Source organism: Protopterus annectens, chromosome 5.part0 (assembly GCF_019279795.1).
Source record: "Protopterus annectens isolate FY-2018-M chromosome 5.part0, PAN1.0, whole genome shotgun sequence".
NCBI lineage: Eukaryota > Metazoa > Chordata > Ceratodontiformes > Protopteridae > Protopterus > Protopterus annectens.
Window position 1 is genome coordinate 205,421,136 of NC_056735.1, and position 25,868 is coordinate 205,447,003.

Consider the following 25,868-nt stretch of genomic DNA (forward strand, 5'->3'; position numbering starts at 1 on the left):
CTGCATCTTTTATACCCCTGGCGCACTGACGTCAGGGAAGAAGCAACAGCAACCGACGCTGGACCTAGACTTTGGAATTCAGACCGACTGAGGGTAGCCTGCCAGCAGGATAACCCAATTGTAATGACTGCAACAGTGAAACACGAAGAACGTCCTTAGTTACAGGAACATCCAAATAGCTAATCTCCGCAAAACTTTTTTCAAAAGTAAATGTTGAAAAGCTAACAGTGTTGTTTATGTACCGAAGAAAAAAAATCATTGCACATCTCCATAAAACCAGACCAAAAAATAAGTGTTTTCTAAAAATCTTAAGTATTCAGAAACAGAATAACTAAAGTCACCATCAAAAATCTAACAGTTTTCCCACACCCACATAATATACAGCTGTGTAAAATCTTACCATAAACAGTACATGTCCTTCTTTTCAATGCTACAGTATACATCACCTCTGGGACCTCCTGCCAAGGATAGCCCAATGTCTGGCCAGTGTACCAAAGCCTGAATTACAGAGGTAGTGTTGTACATCAGACGTGTGCTCCCAGTGCAAGCCCAGGGAAAAAATGTGACATACGTATGGTCTCAACTCAGACCTGAAGTACCTCAGAGGAACTATGACCCCCCAGTGGAATGGAGGACACATACATCATGAAAAACAAATGAAGGAAGAGAAGGAGAGGAAACTCTCAGTTAGTACAAAAGTGCCATCCATGCAAAAGGAACAGAACAAAGGTGGGCAGGAAGGAAGGAGTGAATACTGCAACAGTGAAAAGAAGGACATGTACTGTTATGGTAAGATTTTGCACAACTGTACCATGTCCTTCCATATCACTGGTGCAGTACTCAGTACCTCTGGGAGAGTACAAAAACTACAGTGAAGGCAGGGAGGAGGAAGAAGGCAAGGAATAGCTCTCCACCAACCCATGCAGGACAGCTTTGGCAAACCCTGCCCTGGGCCTGAAAATGACATCCAATCTGTAATGCTTAGTGAAGGTGTGAACTGAAGACCATGTAGCAGCTTCAAGGTTGGAGTTGGCATCCAAGCCTTTGAAGAGAGTCTCCATGGAAGCCACTGCTCTATTAGAATGAGACCTCACAGAGGCAGGCAACTGCTTTCTATGAAAATAACAAAAAAAGAAATGGCCTTGAAAATCCAGGAGGACATGGTTTGCTTAGAAACTTCCAAACCAAATGTCCTCATAAGAAAAGAAACACAAAGCTGATCAGATTTATGAAAAGCCATTGTTTTGTCTAAGTAGTATCTGTCCGTGCAAATCCAAAGTAAGAAGAACCTTTATATTAGCTGACTGCAGAGAAGGGAAAAAAGAAGGAAGCTTGACAGACTGATTAACGGACAGCATATTATCCACCTTGGGCATAAAGGAAGGATTTGTACAGACCGACACCCCGTCTCTATGAAAAAAATAAAAAAAGAACCATCATCAAGGCCTGTAGTTCAAACATCCTTCTGGCAGAGGTTAAAGCAACCAATAGAACAGTCTACCAGGTGCAATGTTGCAAAGCAGCAGCAGCAGGCTTAAAAGTAACCTGAGTCAAGTTTTCAAGGACAAAAGTAAGATCCCAAGGAGGAGAAATGGGCTTTCTGGGAGTATAACATGAAGGACACTTTTAAGAAACTGCTTGACCTGAAACCTAGAGGCCAAGTGTCAGCCAGTCAGAAATGTCTGACAAGTGAGCTTTCAATTAAGAATATGCCAAGCCAGCATGCAGTAGTTTGCACAGGTAGGAAAGAACCAAGGGGACCCCCACTGAAAAGAGGTCCTGGTGAGGTTTAAGACAGCAAACAAAAAATATTTTCCATTTGGACATATATGAACTTCTGGTATTGGTTTCCTGGCCTTCTGCAGGACCCTGAGCATGTCCTCCAAAAACTGGTGTTGGAAAAGAATCAAAGTCCTATCACCTAAAGTGTCAGTTGAAAAGTGGATAGATGAGTGTGAAGGACAGTTGCTTTGTCTTGTGTGAGAAGATTCATGTGGTGTTTTGGTGATTGACCCTGACTAGATGGAATAAGAGGGAGTACCACTGCTCTCTGGGCCAAAAGGAAGTCACCAACAAGATTTTTGGAGAGTTGTTCTCGATTTTGTGAAGAACCCTTGGAAGGGGAGGAAAGGCATACAGGAGCATTCTCTTCCAAGAGAAAGACATGGCATACAATTTCCAAGTCAAAGGACTTGGGACTCTTGAACAGAACTATGGGAGCTGCCTGTTCAGTGAGGAGACAAACAGATCTTCTTGAGGAATACTCCACCAATGAACTATGTCCAGAAACACATCATCTTGAAGCATACATTCTTGAGGCTGTATCCTGGATCTGCTGAGAAAATCTGCCACAAAATTGTGCTTTGAAGGGATACAGACTGCCTGTGGATTGACCAGAAGACTGATAGTCATTTCCCATGTTTCAAGGGCCAACCTGCAAAGAAGGTATGACCTCATTCCCCCTTGTTTATTGATGTACCACATGACTGTGGTGTTACCTGCACAAACCTTCAAGGGACCTGGGACCCACAGTGCATGGAAAGCTTGACAAGCCAGAAGGAGAGCCCTCATATCATTGATGTTGAGGTGATCTACCCTCTGCTGAGTCAAAGGCCCTGCACCTTCAGGTTGCATGAAGCAGCTCCCTACCCAAGCACTGATGGGACTGTGAAAAGTTCCTGAGACAGCTGGGGAGGAAAGAACAACTTTGTTGAAAGATAGCTGCTGAACCCACCAGTAAATTCCAGTTTGAGACAAGGAGAAGAGGAATTAAATGGTCCAGTAGTTAGGTGCTGAAGCCACACTGACTTTAGGTAAAACTAAAACTTCCTCATATGAAGCCTGGTCCAGGCCATGAATTCCAGAGCCCTGAAAAACTCCTGGCTGGAAGAGAGGACAGGGGGAGCAGGGGCAGAAAATAATTTGTGAGGGTAAAACCTTGGAGTCAGGAAGAGATGCCTAGATTGGAACTGTCTGGAACCTGCAGCTTTGGAAAATATGATCCTGAGAAGGAGTTGACACTGACTTCTCAAGACTGACAATGTACCCCAGGCTGTACAACAGAAGCTGGGTAAAATGAAGATCCTGCACAGCTTGAAATGGTACGACACCTGAAGCAAGAGGTCATCCAGATAAGGAAATATCTGAATGCCATGAAGCCTGCAAAAGTCAACTACATGGGCTTAAATTTGGTGAACATCCCTGGTATTGTTGAAAGGGCAAAGCAGAGAATTGAAATGAGAGGAAGAAATAGAGAAACACAAATATTTTCCAAATAGAGGGTGGATAGGAATATGAAGGTAAGCATCCTTCAGATCAAAGGAGACCAGAAAGGCCAGGGGAAGCAACAGAGGAAAGAGTCTGAAGAGGAAGGATGGCAGTATGAGAAAGGTGCTCAGGAAGGAAAAATCCAGGGCAGGTCTCCAAGACCCCTCTTTCCGGGGACCAGGAACATTTGGGAATAAAAACCTAAATCCCTCTCCTTCTATGGAACCAGATAAATGGTACCATGGTCCAGCAGACCCTGCAATACCTCTTGAAAATGAAGAAGATGTTCTGCAGGGGGATGAGGAATACCAGAGAAGGAGGAAAGGGTCTTACAGGTCATGACATAACCCTGCTGGATAAGGGAGAGAACTCAGGTGTCTGTGGTAATCAGCTGCCAAACTGGGAGACATAGAAAAAGCCTGAGGGACAGGGAACCTGGCTGAGAGGAAAGGAGGACAAACAGTCAGATGGCTGCAGATTTGTTGGGAAAGGACTGGTTCTGGGGCCTGGGCCTTTGAGTAGGCTTATCAGGAAAAAAAAAACACAACTTGGAGCTTTCTTTCCTTTGGAAGACTGTCTAGGCAGTCGACACAAAAAAGCAGTCTTACTAAGATAGTTTCTCTGAAACCTGGTAATAGATGAGACAAAAATGTTTCATATCTTTCATGATCTTACTCTGATTCTGTATGGGAGTGAAATGCACAGCCACAGCAATACCAAACAAATTCTGGTTATCCATGGAAGCATCCAGGAGGTTTGCTTTGATATCATCTGACAAGGCCTGAAGGTGAAGCCAGGAATACTGCCTCATCACAGAGCCAGAGGTAGCAGCCCTAGAAGATGCATCAGCTGCACCATGGATGCATTTAATAGAGTGATGGGCAACCTGAGACATGGAACTGATCAAGGAAAGTGTTGAGGCCTTATCCTCAGAGTCTGGTAATTGTATACCTTCTTACCAATTCTCTTCATAACTATACTGTCTTTATCTGCAGGAAGACGTTTGGAAGAAGGCAATAGCCAAGAAGGCTCATCAGTAGATACAGAAATCACTGCAAGGTCAGAGAAAGGGTTTTTGTATAAGAACTTAGAGGCATCCGGCACCTTATAGAACCTGTCAGATTTCTTAGGAGCTGGAAGGTGGGAATCTGGTGTCAGAGAAGCAGCAGAATAGACATCCAATTAAGCAGTCAACACAGGAGGGACAGTGAAAGTTTTGGAGTGTTCATTTGTAACAACTCATAATACCTTTTTTGGACCTCAGATACTTGGGAGCAATCCCATTGGAAATGCTCCATCATACATAGAACCATGTCCCTGAAGGAAAGCTCCTCCAAGGGAGAATCAGGACTGACAGATGAGATGAATTACTTGAGACGTACCTCCCTGGACTACATAAAAACAGACATGGAAGAGCTCTCAGATCATGTGGCCCAGGCAGGTATGACCCTAGCCCCGAGTAGCATCCTGCCTTTGCCCAGAATGATACCACAGTATATGGACAAAATTATTGACTTCAACAATTGGCTAAGCTTCTGGTGTCATTCAAAGGGGATCCAGTATCTGTCTGCCTGGAAATACATGATCGACAAACCACGATGCTTTGCCAGAGATGGTCTGCACCTGTCACCTCTGGGATTCAGGTTACTGGCTAAAGCTCTTGCCACACCTATAGTGCCTTTTTTAGGCAAGGTTAAAGGACAAAACCACCACCATAACAGATACAAGCATGCAAAATCGGAAGGCAATGCTACTCAATGCTAGAAGTCTAAACCTCAAAATGCACTCTCTTGAGGCACTCCTAAAAATGGAGAACATCGACATCTGTGCAGTAACTGAGACCTGGTTCAAGGCTCCAGAGAGCACCCCTGCAATACCAGGCTACAACTCTTACCACACTTTTCGGCCACAAAACCAAGACCGAAACACTAAAAGTGGAAGAGTGTCCATATTCACCAAGGATAGTCATACCTCCAGGCTAGTTGCCCAACACAATGCATTTGAAATTCTCCAGATGCAACTAACACTAGGCAAGACTGCAATCCAAATTGTAGCTTGCTGCAGATCCCCCACCATACCCCAAGATTCTCACTACACCTTTCTAAACATATTGAAAAATATTAAGATACAACCAAACACCCTAACACTGGGTGATTTCAACTACCCTGATATTAACTGGGAAAACTACTCGGGTACCAACTCCTTTTCCCAACGGTTCTTGGAATTCATAAATTCCAAAACCCTGGATCAACTAATCCATTGTCCCACCAGGAGCTCCAATATCCTAGACCTGGTCATTACCAACATGGGAGATAGATGCTCCACACCAGTGGTCACCCCCTCATTTCATGTCTGACCATAAGCAAATCACCCTTGGCATCCACATCCCACCCCCACACCCCAAGTAAGGAAACCTCCTTAAAAAACTTCTCCTAAGCCATCTTCATGCTACTGAAGTCAGAAGTGACAAACTTCATGACACCCATGCAGACGGGATCTGAAAGTTCGAATGCAGAATCCTACACTAAGGCACTGTACGAGAACATCCACTTGTGCATGAATCGTGCCATCCCAAATAGAACCAAGATGCTCTCCTCCAAAAAAGGTCAATCTGGCGGTCCCCTGCTATAAACAAACTATACAACAGAAGGAAGAAAGTGTTGCAGAAAAGAGGAAAATCCCAGGATGCAAAAAACTCCCTCACCAGCCTCAGTAAGAAGCTGAGATCCCTCATAAAATCCTCAAAAGCTAGTTACGAAAATAAAATTGCCAAAGATTCAAAAAGACAACCACAAGGCATTTTATAGTTATGTCAAGAATTTAAATGTCAATGCTCAGATCTGTTCTGAGCTTCAACAGAATGCATTAAATATACTGATCCCAAGGATATTGCCAATATCCTGGCAGATCGACTTAGTGCCAACTTCACCCCCCTCTCACTCCCTAAAGGGCCCATCTCAATACCAAAAGATTGCCAAATTCCAGTAATCACGGCCACACAGGTAGAAACCGCACTCTCCAAAGCTAAGAATACAGCATCCATGGGACCAGATGACATCCCAGGTTGTGTACTACATGAACTACAAAATGAACTGGCACCTCACCTAAGTGTCATGTTTAATAATAGCCTCACCTCAGGCTTCGTGCCCACTGAGTGGCGCACAGCTACAGTTATCCCACTCCACAAGGGGGGATCCACCATCCCATCAGTCAGACGAGCCTGATCTGCAAGGGCATGGAACACATTATCATGGAACTTATAAACAAAGACATTGGCAACCTTCAAACACTGGACCCCACCCAGTTTGGGTTTGTGAAGGGCCTTATCTTGTCTTCTGAACCTGACTGACGTCTTTGAATCAGTCTCTAGAGCTGTGGAAGAGGGTAAGGCGGTCCACACAGACGATCTGGACTTCGCCAAGGCCTTCGACACCATCCCCCACTCTGGAATCATAGATAAACTTACTAAGCTGGGCATAAATCCCTATGTCACTCAATGGGTTGCCAACTGGCTTACTGACAGAACCCAGACTGTAAAAGTAGCTGACTCCAAATCCAGCTCCAGACAAGTGACAAGTGGAGTACCTCAGGGTTCAGTTCTGGGACCACTCTTGTTTGGCATCTACTTCTCTGAAGTACAGGCCAACACTAAGGGACTCTGGCTAACAAAGTTCGCAGATGACTGCAAACTGGGAGCCATTACTGAATCCCCAAATGATGTGGATATTCTACAAAAGGGCCTTACAGAAATAGATGCCTGGTGCTAGAGCCATGGGCTCAAGCTTAATGCCAAGAAATGTATAGTTATCCCCTTTGCAAAAAAACATGTACCCATGAATTACCACATAGGTGGCAGTACACTAAACATCAAAAGTGTGATAAGAGACCTAGGGACACAGGTGGACAGTGGTCTCACCTTCGATAACCACATCGCCACAACAGTCAGGAAATCCTTCTATGTGGCACACCTCATCACTAAGGGCTTTTCATCCAGAAAAAAGGAGGTCATTGTCCCACTGTACTCATCCCTCATTAGACCCATTACAGAGTATAATGCCCTGTTTGGTATGTACCTCACAAGACATCTGCAACAGCTGGACAGGCCACAGAAATACCTCACTAAAAGAATCACAGGCCTAAAGCAGATGCCATATGCTGACCGTCTAAAAAAACTCCAGCTATACTCTGTGGCATATCATCTACTCACAGGCAATCTCTGCTTAACATACAAGGCCATGTCAAACCCTGAGCTGTTGGACATGCTCCACTTAAAGAAATCCCAATCCTTCAGAGCCACACGCTCCAGGGATCTAAACCTTGTCATCACAATGAACAAAACATGCTGGAGGGATAGGTTCCTGACCCAGAGACTCCCCATACTCTGGAATAGACTGCCCATACATGTCAAGCAGAGCGCCTCATTGGCTCTCTTCAAAAGGAACCTTGATGATTGGATGGGAGATAGGAAATTCCCCCCGGGGATCATGTCAGTCGCCCTGCTAGACAGGGGCCCAGAGAAGTAAATATTGTGGGAAGAAATATCCATGGAATTGTTATGGCTAGGCTTGTATAGGCCCTAGGGCCAATAGCCTAGTACCAACCTATGAACCTCCTGTTCTTCCTCCTCATACCTATAGTCCAGAGGTGAAGCAACTGAGAGGAATAGGCTAAGGAGTCAGCCTCAGAGTCAGAATCCTTGTCCAAAGTCTCCAGGTCTCAGCAAGGCATTGAATGGGCCTTAAGTGAAGTCCTGCCACTCCCTTTGTGGATCGCTGGGAGCTGACACCACATGCTTATTTTTTTTGCCTTTTCTTCATTGGGACATCTGTTCTGACAAAACATGGAGGGCCGGGCACCCGCCTGGATTTGATTAAGGTACCCAGCACCTCTTCCCCAACAAGGATCTGATGAATATCTTTAGGCTCCTTGGAAATAACCAGCTGTGGTTCCCACCTTAACAACCACGGTGGATGTTTGCAAGGCCTCCAAGGACGTGCAAGAAGCAGGATCTATGCCTGCCTCCAAGAGGTTTGCGGCAGAAGAAACTGATGGCAATACCAGACTCTTGTTTGGGATCTCACTCACTTCATCAGAGACATCCAGTGGAGGCTGGACAGCAGCAGACTCAGGCCTAGACTTCTTGAACTTTTTGAGCAGTGGCCGCACCTCAGGGTGAGTGAATTCTGCCATGGTACCTCAGATCAAAAGCTTGAAAGGTTCCCATTTCCCTAATGGGTTTTGCTGATAAACATTTATTTTACATCTTTAAAAACAGACCTTCCCAAAATAACTAATAAAATCACTGAATGTTCTCATTTCTGCAGCTATAAATTGACTACCAACAAATCTGCAATACTGTTTCTAAATTCTTGCTATACACCCTTAGATGGCCCTTACTATAATAGCATCCAAACTGGCTCCCAAATGAAATATTTAGGAATAAGCTTCAGACAAGATCCAACATTTCGCTTAAGCAACAATCTTGGAAAAACCTGAATAAATGTTAAAAATGACTTTGTAAGACAGGTCAAGTTAAAATTCTCCTTGCTTTCTAGAGCAGCAGTAATTAAAATGAATGTCCTGCCCAGAATCTTATTCCATCTTATGCCTTCCTTTAGTCCTATAACTAATAAATTATTTAAGGAAATCAACTCAGAAATTTCCAAATTCATTTGGCCACCCAAATCAATAAGAATAACCTATCATAAATGAATTGACCTAAACCACAAGGGGGACTATGATTTCCACGATTTCTACCTATATTACTTAATTATGAATACCAACAAAATATCGAAAATAAACTATGCACCTAGTCCTAATGTATGGGATCCAGTATAAGTTAAACTATGGCACAATTAATCCTACTCTACAGCTACAATCCTTTGGCTCTTCCATTTCTCGATCAAAAGGATCTAAACACCTATAAAATAAATGCCTTCATAACTAAGAAATTAACCCATCCATCTTCAACCACTTTTTCCCATTTTTGCACATGGGATTGGGGTGACACTTTTGCAGTGACAATTATCGCGAGCCAAGTCTTACAAATAATTAATAACCATCCTTAATCTGACCCCTACCACCTTTGGGCTCGAACATCCAATAATCATGAATTTCAAATTAAATACTCAAATGTTGGATCTGTCCAATTTCCCATTAATTAAATGCAAGATGATCTGGGATTTTGTTAAACAAATACTTCTGATATCGTAAAGCTAAAAATGCACCTGCTGAAAGGTTACTTACTCATCCTAAATCAAGCAAATTCACAGCAAATTTTCTGTTCTAAGTGTTGACTCGTTGAATACAACACATTTATTCAATTCTGGTCACATCTGCTAAATAATAAACCTGTATCAACTTCCTATAAACTTGCTACATTACTTAGATATAAAAATATTTGCAACTTTCTAAACTATCGCACAAAAATTAATTTTCCCATTGCCAATGAAATAATTAAGTCTATTCAATTTAATATTAAACACATCCAGTAAAAAAATATATTTTATATCCAATTCATGATCTTAAAAAATGTTTACAGGTCCTCATCTAAATTAGCTACTATTTTCCAATTACTCCATCAACATGTAGGCCATGTGGTGCTGACAAAGCAGACCTGATTCATATTCTTTGGAGCTGCAAATATTCAGCACATTTATGACTCACACTAAAAAACAGATTCATTGGGTTGTGTCAAAACAATAAAAATATCAAAATAAGTTTTACCCTCTTAAATATCCTTCCAAAACACTTGCTACATAAAGACTCATACTTTTTAATAATAATGTTTATGTTAAACAAACTATACATCACACAAAACTGGCTCGGTTGGTCTTCATTTAAAGAAAAGGCTAAAAACTATGTCAAGATATTTAAGATTATACTTCATAGTAGGACAGCATTTCCATTTTTAAAGAAAGTTTGAAATGAATTCTTGATATTATCAAATACAAATTTTAAACATTTTCCAGTATTTGCAGTAATAATTTCCATACTCTCTCCTCTGTTAACTCACAAATTTATAATATTACTGTTTCTTTGCCCTAACTCCTCCTGCCCCTCTTATTATTTAAATTGATAAATAATTAACTTATTTATCCTTTTTAGTATGCTCTGCACTTTGTATATAGTTTTACATAGAACATTTTATATAGATTAAGTTGTAGGTTACTAGGATTTATTTTTTATTAATGTTGTGGCTTTTACCTGCTAATATTCTTTGTAACATTTCTAAAGAAAATAAATCTGAAAAAACAAAATGATTTTACAATCTTCCAGTAATAAAATGTCCATGGGTTAGGGCCTTGTCAGTCAACAGTGCTTTGTGGAACCATTCAATACCAATATTTTAAGGAATTACTGAGAACAGATCTCTCACATCTATTGATGTTCTTCATACTGATTACTGCTGCAGTAGCCTTAGCTAAATGGGTTTTATCCTTCGAAGGATATAACAGCCAGCCAGCTTCCAAAGCTTCAGGGCACCTTTCAGGTGCCCAAACTGTCAAGCAGCTCAAGCTGAGCTGACTAAAAGACACGTTTGGGTTCAAAGTCCTTCAGAGCTTTACTGCTGCTGAACAGTATGCTCCTCTGAGGCTTTATAGGAGTGACAGTCATCTTGTGCTTTCCTTAACTGGGCAGATAAGTTCCCTTTGGGGAAAAAAAACACTTCCATTTTTTTTTACTGATGTTCTCTTACATTCCTCTACAGGAAAGTTATTGTAAAGCTAAAAGTGTTGGGTTTTAACAGATTGTCTTGTGACTGTAACATGCTTTTAAATGGAGCTTTCATTGTTTCTGTCAGTTTAAATGTACTTATCTGATAAAATATTTTCTGTGGAGAAATTGTTTATTTTAAATTTGTGGAGCTTTCAAAGTGTTTGAAAGTGCTTTTTACTGTGTGTTTTTCTGTAAGAAGTAACTTTTGTGGACTGGTAGTTTTACTGACATTGTTGTTTACTTTCCCCAGGAAAGTGACACCATTTTTGGCTTGATCATGGAACAGATATCACTCTCATAGTCAGTCCTCCTTCCAGCCACAACAAGAAAAGGTTAAGCAAACAGCCTTTGCCACCACAGCAGGCTAGCAATTTGCCTCAGCCACAGGTGGGTGATTCTGCTGGTCCCATTTTTTTGTGCATTAAACCACTCATTTTTTACCCCAGATCCCTCTGGTGTAGCACCTTCAGCCACTATGGACTGGGGATTAACCACATCCTCTGCAGCTGTTGGGGTCCCCTCAGTGGGCAAGGGAGAACCACTCTTGTTGGTCCTGGGAGAGGGAACAGGGAAGGTTCTCTGCTGTGTCAGAATGCTGTGCTCATCCTGGGGGAAGCAGTGGTTGCCATTAGTAAAACAGTTGGCTCCATTTTTCCTGTCAAAAAGAAACAAAAATTGAAGCATGTATCTGCTCTTCCTCAAATTTCTTTGGATAGGAATAGTTTACTGGAACTGGCTCAGGGTTTGTTTCAGGCTACTAATCCCTCTTGTAGAGTAACTTCTGGTGAAAGAAAGAGGGATGCCTCTTTTCCTGAAGAGATTCAAGATTCTGAATATGAACAGGAAGATGCAGGGACAGACTCAGGGTTTTGCCCTCAGATTTCTGATTCAGACTCAGAGGAGAGCTCACTTTCTGATTTTTTTCCTGTGGGGGGTCTTCTTTGTCTGAAATAATACCTAGAATGTCCTGGTGTTTTCAGTGGAAGAACACTGAGGTTTCTCAGTCCCTCATAAAAATGCTACGACTTGTTACAGAAGGATTTTTCAGAACCAACACTCATTCCTCCTGTCCTGTCTGCATTAAATGTGTGTGTCTCACTGCTTGTAATTTTCCTGCTGTCCCTAAAAGGCAGATAGGATGTATAAACTTCTTCAGTCTTTTAAATTTTGATACACTCTTCCCAAATGTGAACCAGCAGCTATAACCTTAGTTGACTCCTCTGCTGCTAAACACTTAAAGACAACAATGTGATACTATTATTAAATGTTCAACTTCTCTGTTCTTTTTCTCCCTATTTATTGCCCCTGCTATGAATAAACAACAATACAGCATTTAAAATATTTTAAATTGACTTTTTCTCTCCACCTTATTCTACTGTGGTGGTTTCACTCTCAAAAACCTTTTATCCTGCCCTGGAAAAGTCTCCAGTTCATTGATGTCATCAAGGCCACTGAATGCAGACAGTTTTCTGGCCAATTCCCTCCCCAAACTGACATCACATTGACCATCCTAAAAACCCACCCATGCTGTGATGTCACAGCTCCCTGGTCCTTCCCCTACCCATACAGAAAGTAAAGGCTAGAACAAAGAAACAGTACATGAGTCAAGTCTCCTGCTGTGAGCTGTTAATCACAGTAGGCAACAGCTCAAATTAGCCTTAGCACTTTGACAGCTAGGGAAGTTAGGTGTGAAAGGGTATGAGAGATGATTCAAAGTAGTACAATTCAGGCTTCACAAAAAAAACTGCAGTTTAGCCATTCTAAAAAAGAAGCAGCAGTAAAAAGCACTTTGAATGTCTGTTCTGTGGCACTTGCACTGTTTGTGTTTTAAGTAGTCATTGAATGGCATGAAATGTTACTTAAAACTGAATGAAAGCAGTGTATGCATGTAAAATCAATGCAGTGACAGGAGCTTTAGGAAGAAAGAAGCCTGTGTGATGTAACTTTTTACAGACTAGCACTGCATTGTGGGATACCTAGAGGCAGACTAAACAATCAGAATTATTTCAAGATGTGGTCAGACTCAGAAATTATGTATAAAAACATTTAAAAACCTGTAAATAGTCCCTGAGTGGTGTTAAAATGTAGGAAGCACCAAACCATGATGAAATAAACATGTTTTTTTTTAGTCTGTGGGTGCGGTTCTCCTTCAATTCCAATCCTACTCTCTCTCTAATAAAGATGGGAAAATTACTAACAGGTAAGGGGAAAAGTGTACATTACTGCAACTTTGAATTTCAGAATTTTAAATTGTCAGACTCATATGTTAAAGTTTATGCTGACATATTATTAAAGTATGAGGAATGTTTCATCTACAGTTTCTATTTGTGAATAAACATCTCCTTTAAATAACTTAGTTTCTTCTACTGTACAAGCCACTACTCATTGTTTGCAGTGTGTGTGTATGACTCTGTTGATATTTCTTACAGGGCTATGATCACTTGTATGGTTTTAATGAGGTTTGCTTGCCTGCATTCTCAGAACTTCCAAGATGGTGTTAAAATGAGATTTTAAATTCTCTCTCAGATAGAGATTTAGTGTTTGTCTTCCCTGCTGCAGAGATGATCAAAAAGTGTGAGGGAAGGGGCAAGTGGATCCAGGGAATCTTAGCCCTCCTTTTCCAAATTGTCCAAAGGATGTTCTTTCCCCTTATCCAATTTAGGCAAAAAAAAAAAAAAAAGAATAAACTGTCAAACTGTCTCAATAGAATACCGGTAAACAGATGTTTAAGAAATGGCAAGGAGTTTCCAAAAATAATTCTCAAACCTCCCAAAACCATGAACACTAACAAGTCTGAATGACTATTAAAACAGACTGTGTGAACCCCTCCTATCCTGGCTTTTTTTCTCTTTAAGAAAGTCTGAATCTCCATTTTTCTATTTGGAAACTGATTGTTTAAGACAAATAGGTTCTGAAAATTTTTCATTACAGTTACAGATGGCAGTGAGAGGAAATTCCTCCTTTCCAGGGTGTCATCCTCATCCTGCAGATCAGACTATTTTGTTTCCATCTGTTCACCACATACTGTCCCAAGAAGTGATAGAACCAGTTCCTCCTTCCCAGGTGAGGAAGGGCTTTTATTCAAGGATCATCCTAGTCCCAAAGAAAGAAAATGCTTGGAGACCAATTCTGAATCTTTCTTTGCTAAACCTGCTCATGATAGTGCCCAAATTCGGAATGATGTTGATTCATAACCTGTTGACCTGTTGCCTCTTCTTCCTTTTTCATGTTTCCTGGTAACACTAGATGCTTATCACATTCCCATTCAACCACACGTCAGGCATTTCTTAAGGTTTTGTGCATCTGGATCACATTATCAGTTCTCTGCCTTACTCTCTGGATCACATTATCAGTTCTATGCCTTATTCTCCAGTGCACTGAGTGTTCACAAAAAGTCTAGCTCCATGTATAGTTTACCAGAGGCTACATGGTTATCCACATTTTTATGCATTTAAATGATTGCTTATCTTTGCAGACTATCAAAATGTCAGTAATCTCTATCTCTCTTGGGTAACAGATCTCTTGCACAAGCTGAGACTCCAAGAGAACATTCAAAAGTCTTTCTTGACTCCCACACACAGGATGTCAACTAGACACCTCAGTTCAAATAGCTTTTCTTCCACAAAATATACATCTTTATATCTTTATTTAGATTTGTTTCTAAGGTTTTTCACAATGACTTTGGTCACTGCGAGGGAATACCTCAGGATTTTGGGTCTCATGGCATCTATGATTTTCATGATATCCCTTGCTAGACTCCACATGAAAAAGATACAGTGGTATCTGAAATCTCTTTGGTCCCAACATCAACACACTACCTTTTCAGACCCAGTACCAGAGTTTGTCAGATTACAAATCATTTGGTATAGACAACAGACATTCTTAAATCAAGGTCTCCCCTTCTCCCTTCCTACTCCAAAACAGTTAGTCATCACAGATGGTTTAGACTTTGTTTGGAAAGCAGTTTCAGGAGATACAGAAGTACAGAGGCTCTGTGACACTGAAGACAAACACAAGTACATAAATATCAAAGGATGCTTGTCTTGATCAAGGCACTCAATTCTCTGAACCATCTTGGGTCCCCTGGACCTCTTCAAGTGGTTACAGACAATACCACAATGCTGTGGTACATCAACAAGCAAAGAAGAACCAGGCTGTATACCCTTTGCAGACTAGCCATGTTAGCTTGGGATATAGCTATACAGCACAGTCTCACTCTACATGCATCTTACATTGCATCAGAGCAAAATTGTGTGGCAGACAAGCTGGGCACATCCAGGGCAGACCCTCATGAATGGAAACTAGATTTGGGTTTTCCAAGATTTGATTCATCTGTGGGGAGTTTTTTTAAGTAGACATTTTTGCCTCTTCTTTGAACAATCAACTGACAGAATTCTATTCCAGGACTGTATGCAAGTCAGTCTGGAAGATAGATGCCTTTGCTTTTCATTGGACAGGATTGATCCTATATGCCTTTACACTAATATTCAGGGTACTTCTGAAAATTCAGAAGGAATTCTCCCAAGATGATTGTGGTGACTCTCTTCTGGCCCAGGCAAACATGGTTCTCTCTTCTTTTGGAAATGACCAAGGGCAATTACGACATATTTCCTCACAGAATGGAACTATTCACACAAGAACAAGAAGGTTTTTGATGCACCCTAACATCAGTCATCTTCAGTTGATTGCTTGGATGATAGGATCATAATTCCTTTCGGGCGCCTGTTTTCTGAGGATGTGCAGCAGGTACTAATAGAGGCAAGAAAGCCTGCTACTAGAAAATCATACATTAGCAAATGGAAAAAGGTTTTCTAGTTGGTGTCAGCAACATAACCAGCACCTATTCAGGGCTAGCTGTTATCTATTTTTACAATATTTTTGAGAGTTGTTATTTTATGGCCTTTCTTGTTCCTCTATCAAGGTTCATTAATCAGCCATTTTACCATATCTACTCATTGATCCACCTCTTTCAAGGCAATTACATGTCAAAATCTTCTCTAAAGGGGTTTTGCACAAGAGGCCACCAAGTAAATCCGTGTTACAAAAACTAACTCTTGTTCCATTTGAACCAGTTAATCTAGCTGACTTGAACAGTTTCTACAAGGACAGGGTTTCAGATCATTGAATCAAAGATCTTGGACCCTTCTCCTTCTATATTTCTACCATATTTGTGCTGAGGTTTGTCTGGCAGCATATGACATATGCTGGAGACCCTTGATCCTCTTGGTAAGGTACTTTTGAGGTCTCTCCAGCTGCTGCAGGTGCCGGGTGAGGTACATACCAAATGGGGCATTGTACTCAATCATAGGCCTGATAAGGGAGGAATATAAGGGTACAATGACATCCTTTGATCTGGATGTGAATCCCTTCATGATAAGATGGGCAAGGTAGAAGGTCTTTCTAACCACTTTGGCGACGTGGGTGTCAAATGAGAGGTCACTGTCAACTTGGGTCCCCAGGTCTCTGATTACTTTTTCCGTACTTAATGGATTACCACCTATGTGGTAATTTGTGGGTACTTTGTTTTTTCCAAAGGGGATGACTATACATTTTTTGGCATTTAGTTTAAGGCCATGACTCTGGCACCAGTCGTCTGTTTCTGTGAGGCCCTTCTGGAGGATGCATGTTTCAGCTGGTGTATCGACTATGAGGCCTAGTTTGCAGTCATCTGCGAATTTTGTCAGCCACAACCCCCCTATGTTTGCCTGCACGTCTGAGAAATAAATGCCAAACAAGAGGGGTCCCAAGACAGAGCCCTGTGGGACTCCACTTGTGACTGGCTTAGAGTCTGACATAGCTTCAGCTATTCTGACTTTGTGGGTTCTGTCCTTTAGCCAGTTTGCAACCCATCTTGTGACAAACGGGTTTACATTTAAGCTGTTGAGCTTGTCTATGATGCCTGAGTGGGGTATTGTGTCAAAGGCTTTTGCCAGATCCAGGTAGGCTGTATGAACTGCTTTGCCTTCATCAATGGCTCTAGTGACGGTTTCAAAGAAGTCCACCAGGTTTAAAAGACAGGATCTGCCTTTTACAAAGCTGAACTGGGTATGGTTAATTGTCTGTATGTCCCAGATGTCTTTGTTTATGAGTTCCATAATGATCCTTTCCATAGCTTTGCAGACCAGGCTGGTCAAGCTTATGGGGCGGTAGTTTCCAGGGTCTGTAGAGGTGCCACCTTTGAGGAGTGGGACCACTGTAGCTGTACGCCAGTGTTCAGGGACATATCCTGTAGCAAGGCTAAGATTAAACAGCGTTCTTATGTGCGGGTTTAGCTCCTCTAGGAGTTCATGTAGCACGCAACCCGGGACACCGTCAGGTCCCATGGATGCTGTATTTTTAGCTTTGCTGAGAGCAGCTCTCACCTGGACATCTGAGATGTCAGGGAGGTTGCATTCAGCTGAGATAATTATTTTGTCTTTTGGGGGAGAGGGAGGGGAGAAATTTGCACTGAACCTGTCTGCCAGTATGTTGGCAATATCTGTGGGTTCAGTGTATTTTTTGCTGTTATGAACTAGCTCTGAGCATATCTGAGGGTTTCCGCCCAGGTTTCTAACATAACTGAAAAAGGCCTTGTGGTTATCTTTAGTGTCCTTAGTGATTTTTCTCTTGAAGTTGGCCTTTGATGATTTTATGAGCAAACGTAGTTTTATGCTAGTGCTGATCAGAGATGCTTTCCCTTTATGGGATTTTGCTCTGTCTTGCAGTAGCTTCCTTCTCTTGTTATAAAGTTTGTTTATGGCTGGGGTCCACCAGATAGGATGCCTGCCTTTAGTGGAAAGGGTCTTGGTTTTATTTGGGATTGCATGATACATGCATTCTTGGAGATGCCCGTAGAAAGCATTTGTGAAGGATTCAGCAGTGTGGGATGTGGTTTCCACTGGCCTAGGGGGCTTGAAGGATACCATTTCAGTCCTAAGGAATGTAAAGTCGGCTTTTGAGAAGTTTCTCACTGTGGTCTTTTGTGCTGGGAGTGGAGGTGGGATATGAATATCTAGGGTTATTAGTTTGTGGTCTGATCTCACTAGTGATCACTGCTGCAGTAGACACTCCCTCCCCCCATGTATTTTGTGTGTCTTTTCTTCCAGGGTGTGGACATTTTCTTTGTTATTCCAAGCCTTGTCCTTTCAGGGTTCAGGGCTTTGCACACAAACTTGTCTTTTAGTCAGCTCAGCTCAAGCTGTTTGACAGTTTGGGCACATGGAAGGTGGCTGAAGCTTTGGCACCTAGCCGGCTGTTATATGTTTTGCAGTATGTAACCCATAAAGCTAAGGCTACTGCAGCTGTGATCATTCAAGCATCTACTGTATGGTAAAAGTTCATCTTACATAACTGTACTTTACAAATAAACCTGTCAATTAATGCAACACAGGCATATTTTTAATTTTGGAAGGTGTAAAAAGGAGTTGAGAAGGTGTGAAGGGAAAGGGGGTACACAGGGAGTTTGTGTGGTGTGAAATGCTGTCTAACACAGCAGAAGGTGCTACAGTTGTCTTCCAAATTAGTTGCAGCCTTAGTTCTCATTTGTTCTTGCACTGCCTGATGGCAAGTTTGAGGGACTAACTTACCAGTTTTAAATTCCTTTTATAATGATGAAGTAGACATCTTCTATAGATGGCCAGGATTTTTTCTTTTTCCCCATGTTTTCTAACATGGGAAGTTTTAAACTTCCCAGTAATCTTATTTGGATGGGCACTGATGTCTCAGTACATCTGCCTAAGTAAGTCAGATTAGTAAGCAACAATCTCAGTTACAAAAGGGGTCTGAAAGGAGAGATGATAAAATCAGCAAGTAAAGAAGAGCAATATTGCTGGAACTGAATTCATACGCAAGTCTTGGTAAGTAAGTTCATGAGGTTGACCCTGTTTTTTTTACAAAATCTCACCAAGATGACACTGATATATAGATTGTATTTTATATAGCATATATCATGGACAGATGTATACTACGGTGGTGGTGCTGCGGTAGCGTTGTTGCCTCACAGTTAGACGTTGCACGTTCGATTCTCAGAGCGTCTTCTGTGTGTCGACATGCGTGAATGGGCGTTCCTTCATTGAAGGTTGTGCGTTAGGCCTGGCAAGCCAGCAAAATATACTGCCAATCATTAGCGGACCGGAGTTCTGCTGTGGCGACCCCTAACTGGGAAAACCGAAAGACAGTATATATCATGGACAGATGTAGGTTAAAATAAAAAAAATAAATAAAAAACAGCTGGGTTTACAATTCCCAGGATATAAAAGTACCTAGTCATAAATAGTAAATGATTTATGATTATCATTAAGACTGACAAATAGTAATTAATTTTACAGTAATCCCCATTTTACGAGGAGTTAATTAGGATAACAAAGCAGGTTTTCAGTAGTCACTGTGAGATGGTCAGATTTTACTAGGCAGGAGATAACAAGTGAAGTGTTTCAAACTTGGGGAAACATCTGCAAGGATAAGACCTAGAAGATTAATGCATCTGGTGAGCACGGGATTAGTTTAGATAAGTACAATGACATTTATGAAGCCCAGGAATCTCTGGATATATTTGTTGTTAGTAGCATACATTTGACATTTTATGTTTTGATGGTGAAGTCACTTGTAAGAAAGGTGTTTAGTTCAACTGTTGACTTCTCTGACGGGTTAAAGTAATCTGCATACTCTGAAGAAGGTCATAGATGGAGTTCTATAACTGGCAATGTTAAAATTAATCCTGTTGAGTGTAACTAGGACTCCAGCCATTTGCAGACCTGTATCACATGGAAGCTGGTGTAAGAGACTGTGGTTATAAATAAATGTGCATACCCCTGTAGCTGCCAGTAAAGCTGAATATACGATAGGCACTGATTGTACATTGTAATAGGGTTTCTGAAACTGCACAAATGCTGATGTCTTCAGAGATGAGGAAGGCTTCAAATTCCAAAATGTTGTTTAGAATTCTGACATTCAGCAGTCCTGTCTTGATATTATTTGGATTGGAGCCTGCTATGCTGGGTTGTTAATTACACAATTTCTGAATAAAAAGGCATTATGTGTAGCAAACATTTTTGTCAGTTATACAAAAACTGACAGCTAAAATGTGAAAGCCAAAGTGGTGGTGGTGGTGTGGGGTGTGATATGATGTCCCATGCAGAGAAAAACACACACTGGAACACCAGGTCACAAGGCAATTATTTTGTCTTTGATTTTAGGCATCACTCACTGTGAAAACAGAATGCTGGTCAATGTTTGGACCTTCCCTTCTCCAAAGACAGGAGCAGACAGCTTAGTAATATCTCTGTATCTCCTCTAGGACAGAATAACTAAGATTGTTCACTCCAACATGGGCAACAGCAAGGTCATGATCACATTTGGAGTGGTGTAGGAGGCCTAAGGACCCTTGTATTATCCCTAATCCTAGCCAGAAAGAAAGTTCTCACCCTATCCTTTGACAAACTGGTGAGTAGTGTGTGTGTGTGTGTGTGTGTGTGTGTGTGTGTGTGTGTGTGTGTGTGTGTGTGTGTGTGTGTGTGTGTGTCATACAATGGAGTCACTAATGGCCAAGACATTTCTGGAGTATGCTGCAGGCCTATAGAGCCTTAATGCTACAGGCTTGTAGTACAGGTAAGTTCCAGTAGCAGTATGCATGGCTACAGGTGCTAATGTAGGGTTAGCATTTTGCTTAACTGGCTGAGATTTTTTACTATTTCAGCAGTAGGTAGGATTGCTGTTGTGGTGTTGCTTACTGACTGTGGGCAGGATGGAAAAACTAGCCTCAGACTAAGATAAATAAATGCATCTTCTACAGGTGGAATCAGAGTGTGTAAGAAGTAATGTTTTTCAATAAATTCAACACAGTTGCTACATTGCCTCACAAATCGTCAGCTATTTGGCTGGCTAAGGATAGGGTTGAAGCAGGCTGGGACTTCATGGTGACAGGTAATAATTTTAAGGTCAGTTAGTAGCATATATAACAGTTAACAGAATGTACAATGCATGTAGACACAGTATAGATTCCACTGATAGAATGTGCATACAGTATAGAAATGTATACATAAATACAATATCTTTAAAACAGGTCTTCTGTAAAAAAAAAAAAAAAAAAAAAAAAGTAAAACCTCTTAGCTGATTCTGGAAATATTTATTTCAATCTCTAAGACCTTAAAACCTTTTATAAGATTCTTTATACTTCCAAAGAGCTTCCTAGTTCCTGCATTCAGTCAGCTCAGCCCATTTCACAAATCCTTTTAGACCTATTCTCCATAGCTCCCAACGTGCTTTCTCACTTCAGAGCATATAGTACTACTGCCAAGCAGAAAACCACCCCAGTAGGGACTCCATAGTACTTAGCCTAGGTTCACTGACCTTAGTTTTTTGGTGAATGTACCCAAGAAAACCCTCTGATAAGTACTTGAAGCAGCCCAGACTAGGTACTGGACTCACAGTACTAGTGATTGTTAAGTGTTAATATACTACCTTAACAGTAAAAGCATCAACCATGTACCCTGTGTAACTGAGTGGAACAAGAAATGACAATTGTTTGCACTTTTGAACATCTAAATTCATCATAAATAATTCATGTTGCCTTATTTAACTTTAGATACTATAAGAGGTACTCATCTCAATGGCTTCAAACACCACCCCCTGCCAGAGAGTGCTACACCCTCACACCTTAGATGGGAGTGCAGCAATTTCACTTTGTGCACCAGCACCTCAAAATGGCACTATGTTTTTATCACAGATCAGCATACACCACCTTTCACATATGCAAAGTTACCTTTTCTGTGACAAAAACTAACTTTCCTTCAAGCAAATTCCTTACCTTGTTGAGCACACTGACTTTTCTGCACCGGTTACATTCTCTACTTAATCATTTTATACCACAATGAAACTGTCTCATCTCTGTTCAAGCTGTAAACTACTTGTTAACGGAACAGTCAAATCCTGCATTTGCTAAGGTGCTCCCTTAAATGATGCTAAGGGGCAAACAGAACAGATTTTTTTAAATTTTACAATATAAAATAGAAAGGCTGGTTCCAGTGCTTGTAGTAAATGGAATTTTATTAACATATTTAAATGGAAGAAAGTATGAATGACAATAACTGCTGGGGTCTTAATTAACTTTAATTCCTTTGGGTTATTTCAAAAAATGGAACTTATGGGAACACAGTCCATGGATGTTCATGGAATGAAAGACTGGTCAAGAAATAGGCACCATACTTTCATTATTTCTCCCTAGAGTCTACTAACTTTCACATACTGTAATCGGGCTCCTTGAGTGTACAGTTGAGGTGGGGACCTCAAAGTGCGCAAACTTCTCCCATCTTGCTTGAACTTCCAACTTTACCATTCCTGCTAAAATTGCCAAAACTCTAAAAGCATACCTAAGGAAGTTCATTGGAATAAAATGTATACAGAAACAAAGTAAATACATACACTACATATTGGGAAAAGAAAGCACAGAGCTAAATACAGGGACAGCATGAACCAGATAAAACATGTCTGCTGTCAAAACTGCTACAATAGAAACTGTTGCCTGCAGATTAACCATAATAAAAAGTAACTTATTATAAACAAATAGGTACGATACCAGCTCTGGAGAGTAGAGAGTTTGGCCCAAACGGTACATTAGATGACACAAGATTAGTTAGTAGCCTTCAGTTAGATGAAGCAGAGTGAGAGAGTGTGGCCAGCACTAACTCACCCATAATGGGTAAGGGGTGTTGCCGGAGTCCCATAGCAAGATCTGCATGTGTGGGAAGGTTTAGGACTGCAGTACTGGAAATCAGGGACTCTGAGGAACACAAACCTGGCAAAAAATGCCAATGGAGCCACAGGTGGGCCGAATCATGCACTTACAAGTGATATGGCATAGGGGACACCATAGAGCACTTTTTATAAAAACGGGAGACATCAGTTTGTTTGTCTTTCGGCTTTTCCCGGTTAGGGGTCACCACAGCGGAACTCCGGTCCGTTAATGATTGGCAGTTGATTTTTACATACCAGCTTGCCAGGCCTGATGCACAACCTTCAACAAAGGTACGCCCATTCATGCATGTCTCCAAGCAGAAGATGCTCTAGCTGAGAATCGAACTGGACAGAGTCTTACTGTGAGGCGGCAACGCTACCGCAGCACCACCACTACCATACAGAAAAGATGTCCTTCCCCCAGCTAAATGACAGCTGTTATTCTTCAGCTTTCAGCACCCTCTCCTGGTTTCCAGTGACAACAGAAATTGGGAAGAACAAGCTGGCCAACACAGGACACAGAAAAAGAGAGTCCAAAATATGATCAAAACATACAATGAGGTAAATGTTTAATATAAACATTTCTTTTGACAGCAGTTTTTGAGAAGGTAAATCCATGTTCAGATGTTCTCCTTTATGTTAGTCATTTGACATTTTCCTACTACTGTTATGTCTGACATGCATATCTAACCTGCAGAGCTGTGTGTCTGTGAGATGATGTTGTTGATATTGCACTGAAATCCCAACAGAAATTCTTAAATTCTTATTTTAAAAAAATATTCACAAACATGGCTGGGTTTGGTTTGAGTCCTTACTCTTTTGTTGAAATGGGAGTTAACATGAGATGAATACATTAAAAGTAAATGTTTTTCAGGTAGGGCTTCACCGCCACAAATATGTGTTATTGCTGTAAAGGGACCAACTGCTGCCTTTTAGTGTTTTTGTTTTTATTTCTCTTACTCTGGCTGCATACCAATTATCCATTTGTTTTGTTTTTCTAAAAGGACACTTCACGTGCAAGTCTATACAGTTTATACACGTAATCCACATTTTATAGCATGCAGGGGAGTATTATTTAATTACTGCTGAGAACATCTAATCCTGTCTTATAAACTTAACCTTGCACTTATTTCAGGAAACTGACTTTACATAGCAAAGAACAAAGGAAGCATGCTGGAAACATTACACTGTACTGGTATAAATTAAGGGAAGAACGCAGAAACTATTACACTTTCCTTGCAGTGTTGCCTGATAAGTCATCACTCTTTTTCTCCAGAAGATAATATGTTTGGAGCACTTAGCTTACACTACATGTTTCCAGCTGCCAAAACCTACCCAAACAACCCTTACTTAGTGAGAAATTACGGCTCCTATCAAATATCATGAAACAGCACATGACACCAGAAAGATTGTCTTACACTGTTTTTCGTATAACGTGTCCTCCCCGAGGCAAGACCAAGACGCTGGAAATATGCTTCAAAATCACTGCCAGACCCTAGTTTATTTATCCTAGAAAAGAAAAATAGAAAATGTCATTATGCATATACAAAACAGGCATCCAAAGGGAGGAGAAATGAAATACAGTTCTGTACTAATGCACTTCAGTAGAATACAGTTTAGTCATTAAATAACATTGCAAAAGTGAGTTTCTGATAATCAGACTGATGCAGTGCTGAAAAAAAAGCCTGTTGCAAAGGTTACTGTTTATGTGGGACATATCTTAGTCATTTTCTCTTTTCGTTTAATAGGCAAGACATCTTTTGTCTAACTTCCAGCTACCTACCCTTTGACTACATGCCGTCTCTAGCCACCCTTCCCTTTCCATACTTTTCACATACCCCCTTCTTCAACCTTCCCTCTCACATACGTCTTTCAACTTACTTCACCATGTTCTTATATCATTTATTTCACTATTCTTGCATAGCCAACTATACTTTACAATCTACTCTTGTCTTACAACTGAACAAATTGGACTTAACCATCTGTCTCTACCTTACAAACTAATCCTAGCATCTCTCTCATCCCACCTATAGCAGACATATCACTCATCTAGAAGCAAAGTACATAATGTTAAACCTAGAAGTGAGAGTGTTAATAGTGCACTCTGTACTGTAGTAACTCAACATATTTGCTATTTATTGATTGCACATCTTAATCTATTTTGTCTTGCTGAAAACTGAAGACCTTTACCTCAAACATAACATGTACAAAGAATCAGGAATACCCGACAGGACTAAATCATCCACTGCAAGGAAGAGTACACCTGTCTGGTGGACATCTGCAATAAATAACCTCTATAACAAAAGGAAATATTTGCTGTCCAAGACCATGAAGGAGCAGGTGCCCAATTGGAAGCAATGTCTCCTTAGCCTGAACAAGCAAATAAGAGCAGTAGAGAAAGCCTCCAAAGCAAGTCCAGATTGGCCACATCTACTAGAGGCAATCATAAGGCCTTCTTCACATATGTCTGCAACCTCAAAGGAAGCACCCAGATCTGTTTAGAACTGGTGGTCAAGGGTACCACATATACAAATGCCACAGATATAGCAAACTTGCTGGCTGACAGATTCAGTGAAAACTTTACCCCTCTGTCCCCCCATCAGTAAATCAGGACATCCCCAGTACCTGCCCCCACCCCCTTATATATAGGGAACAGGTCATCACTGCTCTCTCAAAGGCAAAAAAATACAGCCTCTATGGGACCTGATAACATCCCAGACTGCATTGTACGTGAACTCAGACAGGAACTTGCAGCACTATTAGGCACCCTATTCAAACAAAGCCTGAGTACTGGCTTCATACCAGCTAAGTGGAGGACAGCCACTGTCATCCCTTTACACAAAGGTGGAGCATCCACCAATCTGGGAAATTATAGACCCATCAGCCTAACTAGCCTGATCTGCAAGGCCATAGAATGGATTATCATGGACCTCATTAACAAAGACATTGGCAACCTAAAACAGTCAATCCCACACAGTTTGGTTTTGTCAAGGAGAGGTCATGTCTGCTAAATGTGTCCAACTTCTGTGAGATAGTCACCAAAGTCATGGATGAGGGGAAGACGGTGCACACTGCCTACCTTGACCTAACCAAAGTCTTTGACACTATTCCCCACTCGGCCATAATATATAAACTCTCTCAACTAAGCATCAATCCATATGTTGCCAGATGGG

At 41.1% G+C, this 25,868-nt stretch overlaps 1 protein-coding gene across 1 annotated transcript in view; it reads right to left on the reverse strand.

The window, feature by feature from the left end:
- The window catches only part of LOC122802144 (glutamate carboxypeptidase 2-like), a 1,578,923-nt gene that overhangs the window by 146,616 nt on the left and 1,406,439 nt on the right, over positions 1-25,868 (reverse strand). Inside the window, exon 16 of the mRNA XM_044071823.1 lies at positions 24,114-24,204. Within this exon, the coding sequence (XP_043927758.1) occupies positions 24,114-24,204 (91 nt within the window). The remainder of the gene's footprint in view (positions 1-24,113; positions 24,205-25,868) is intronic.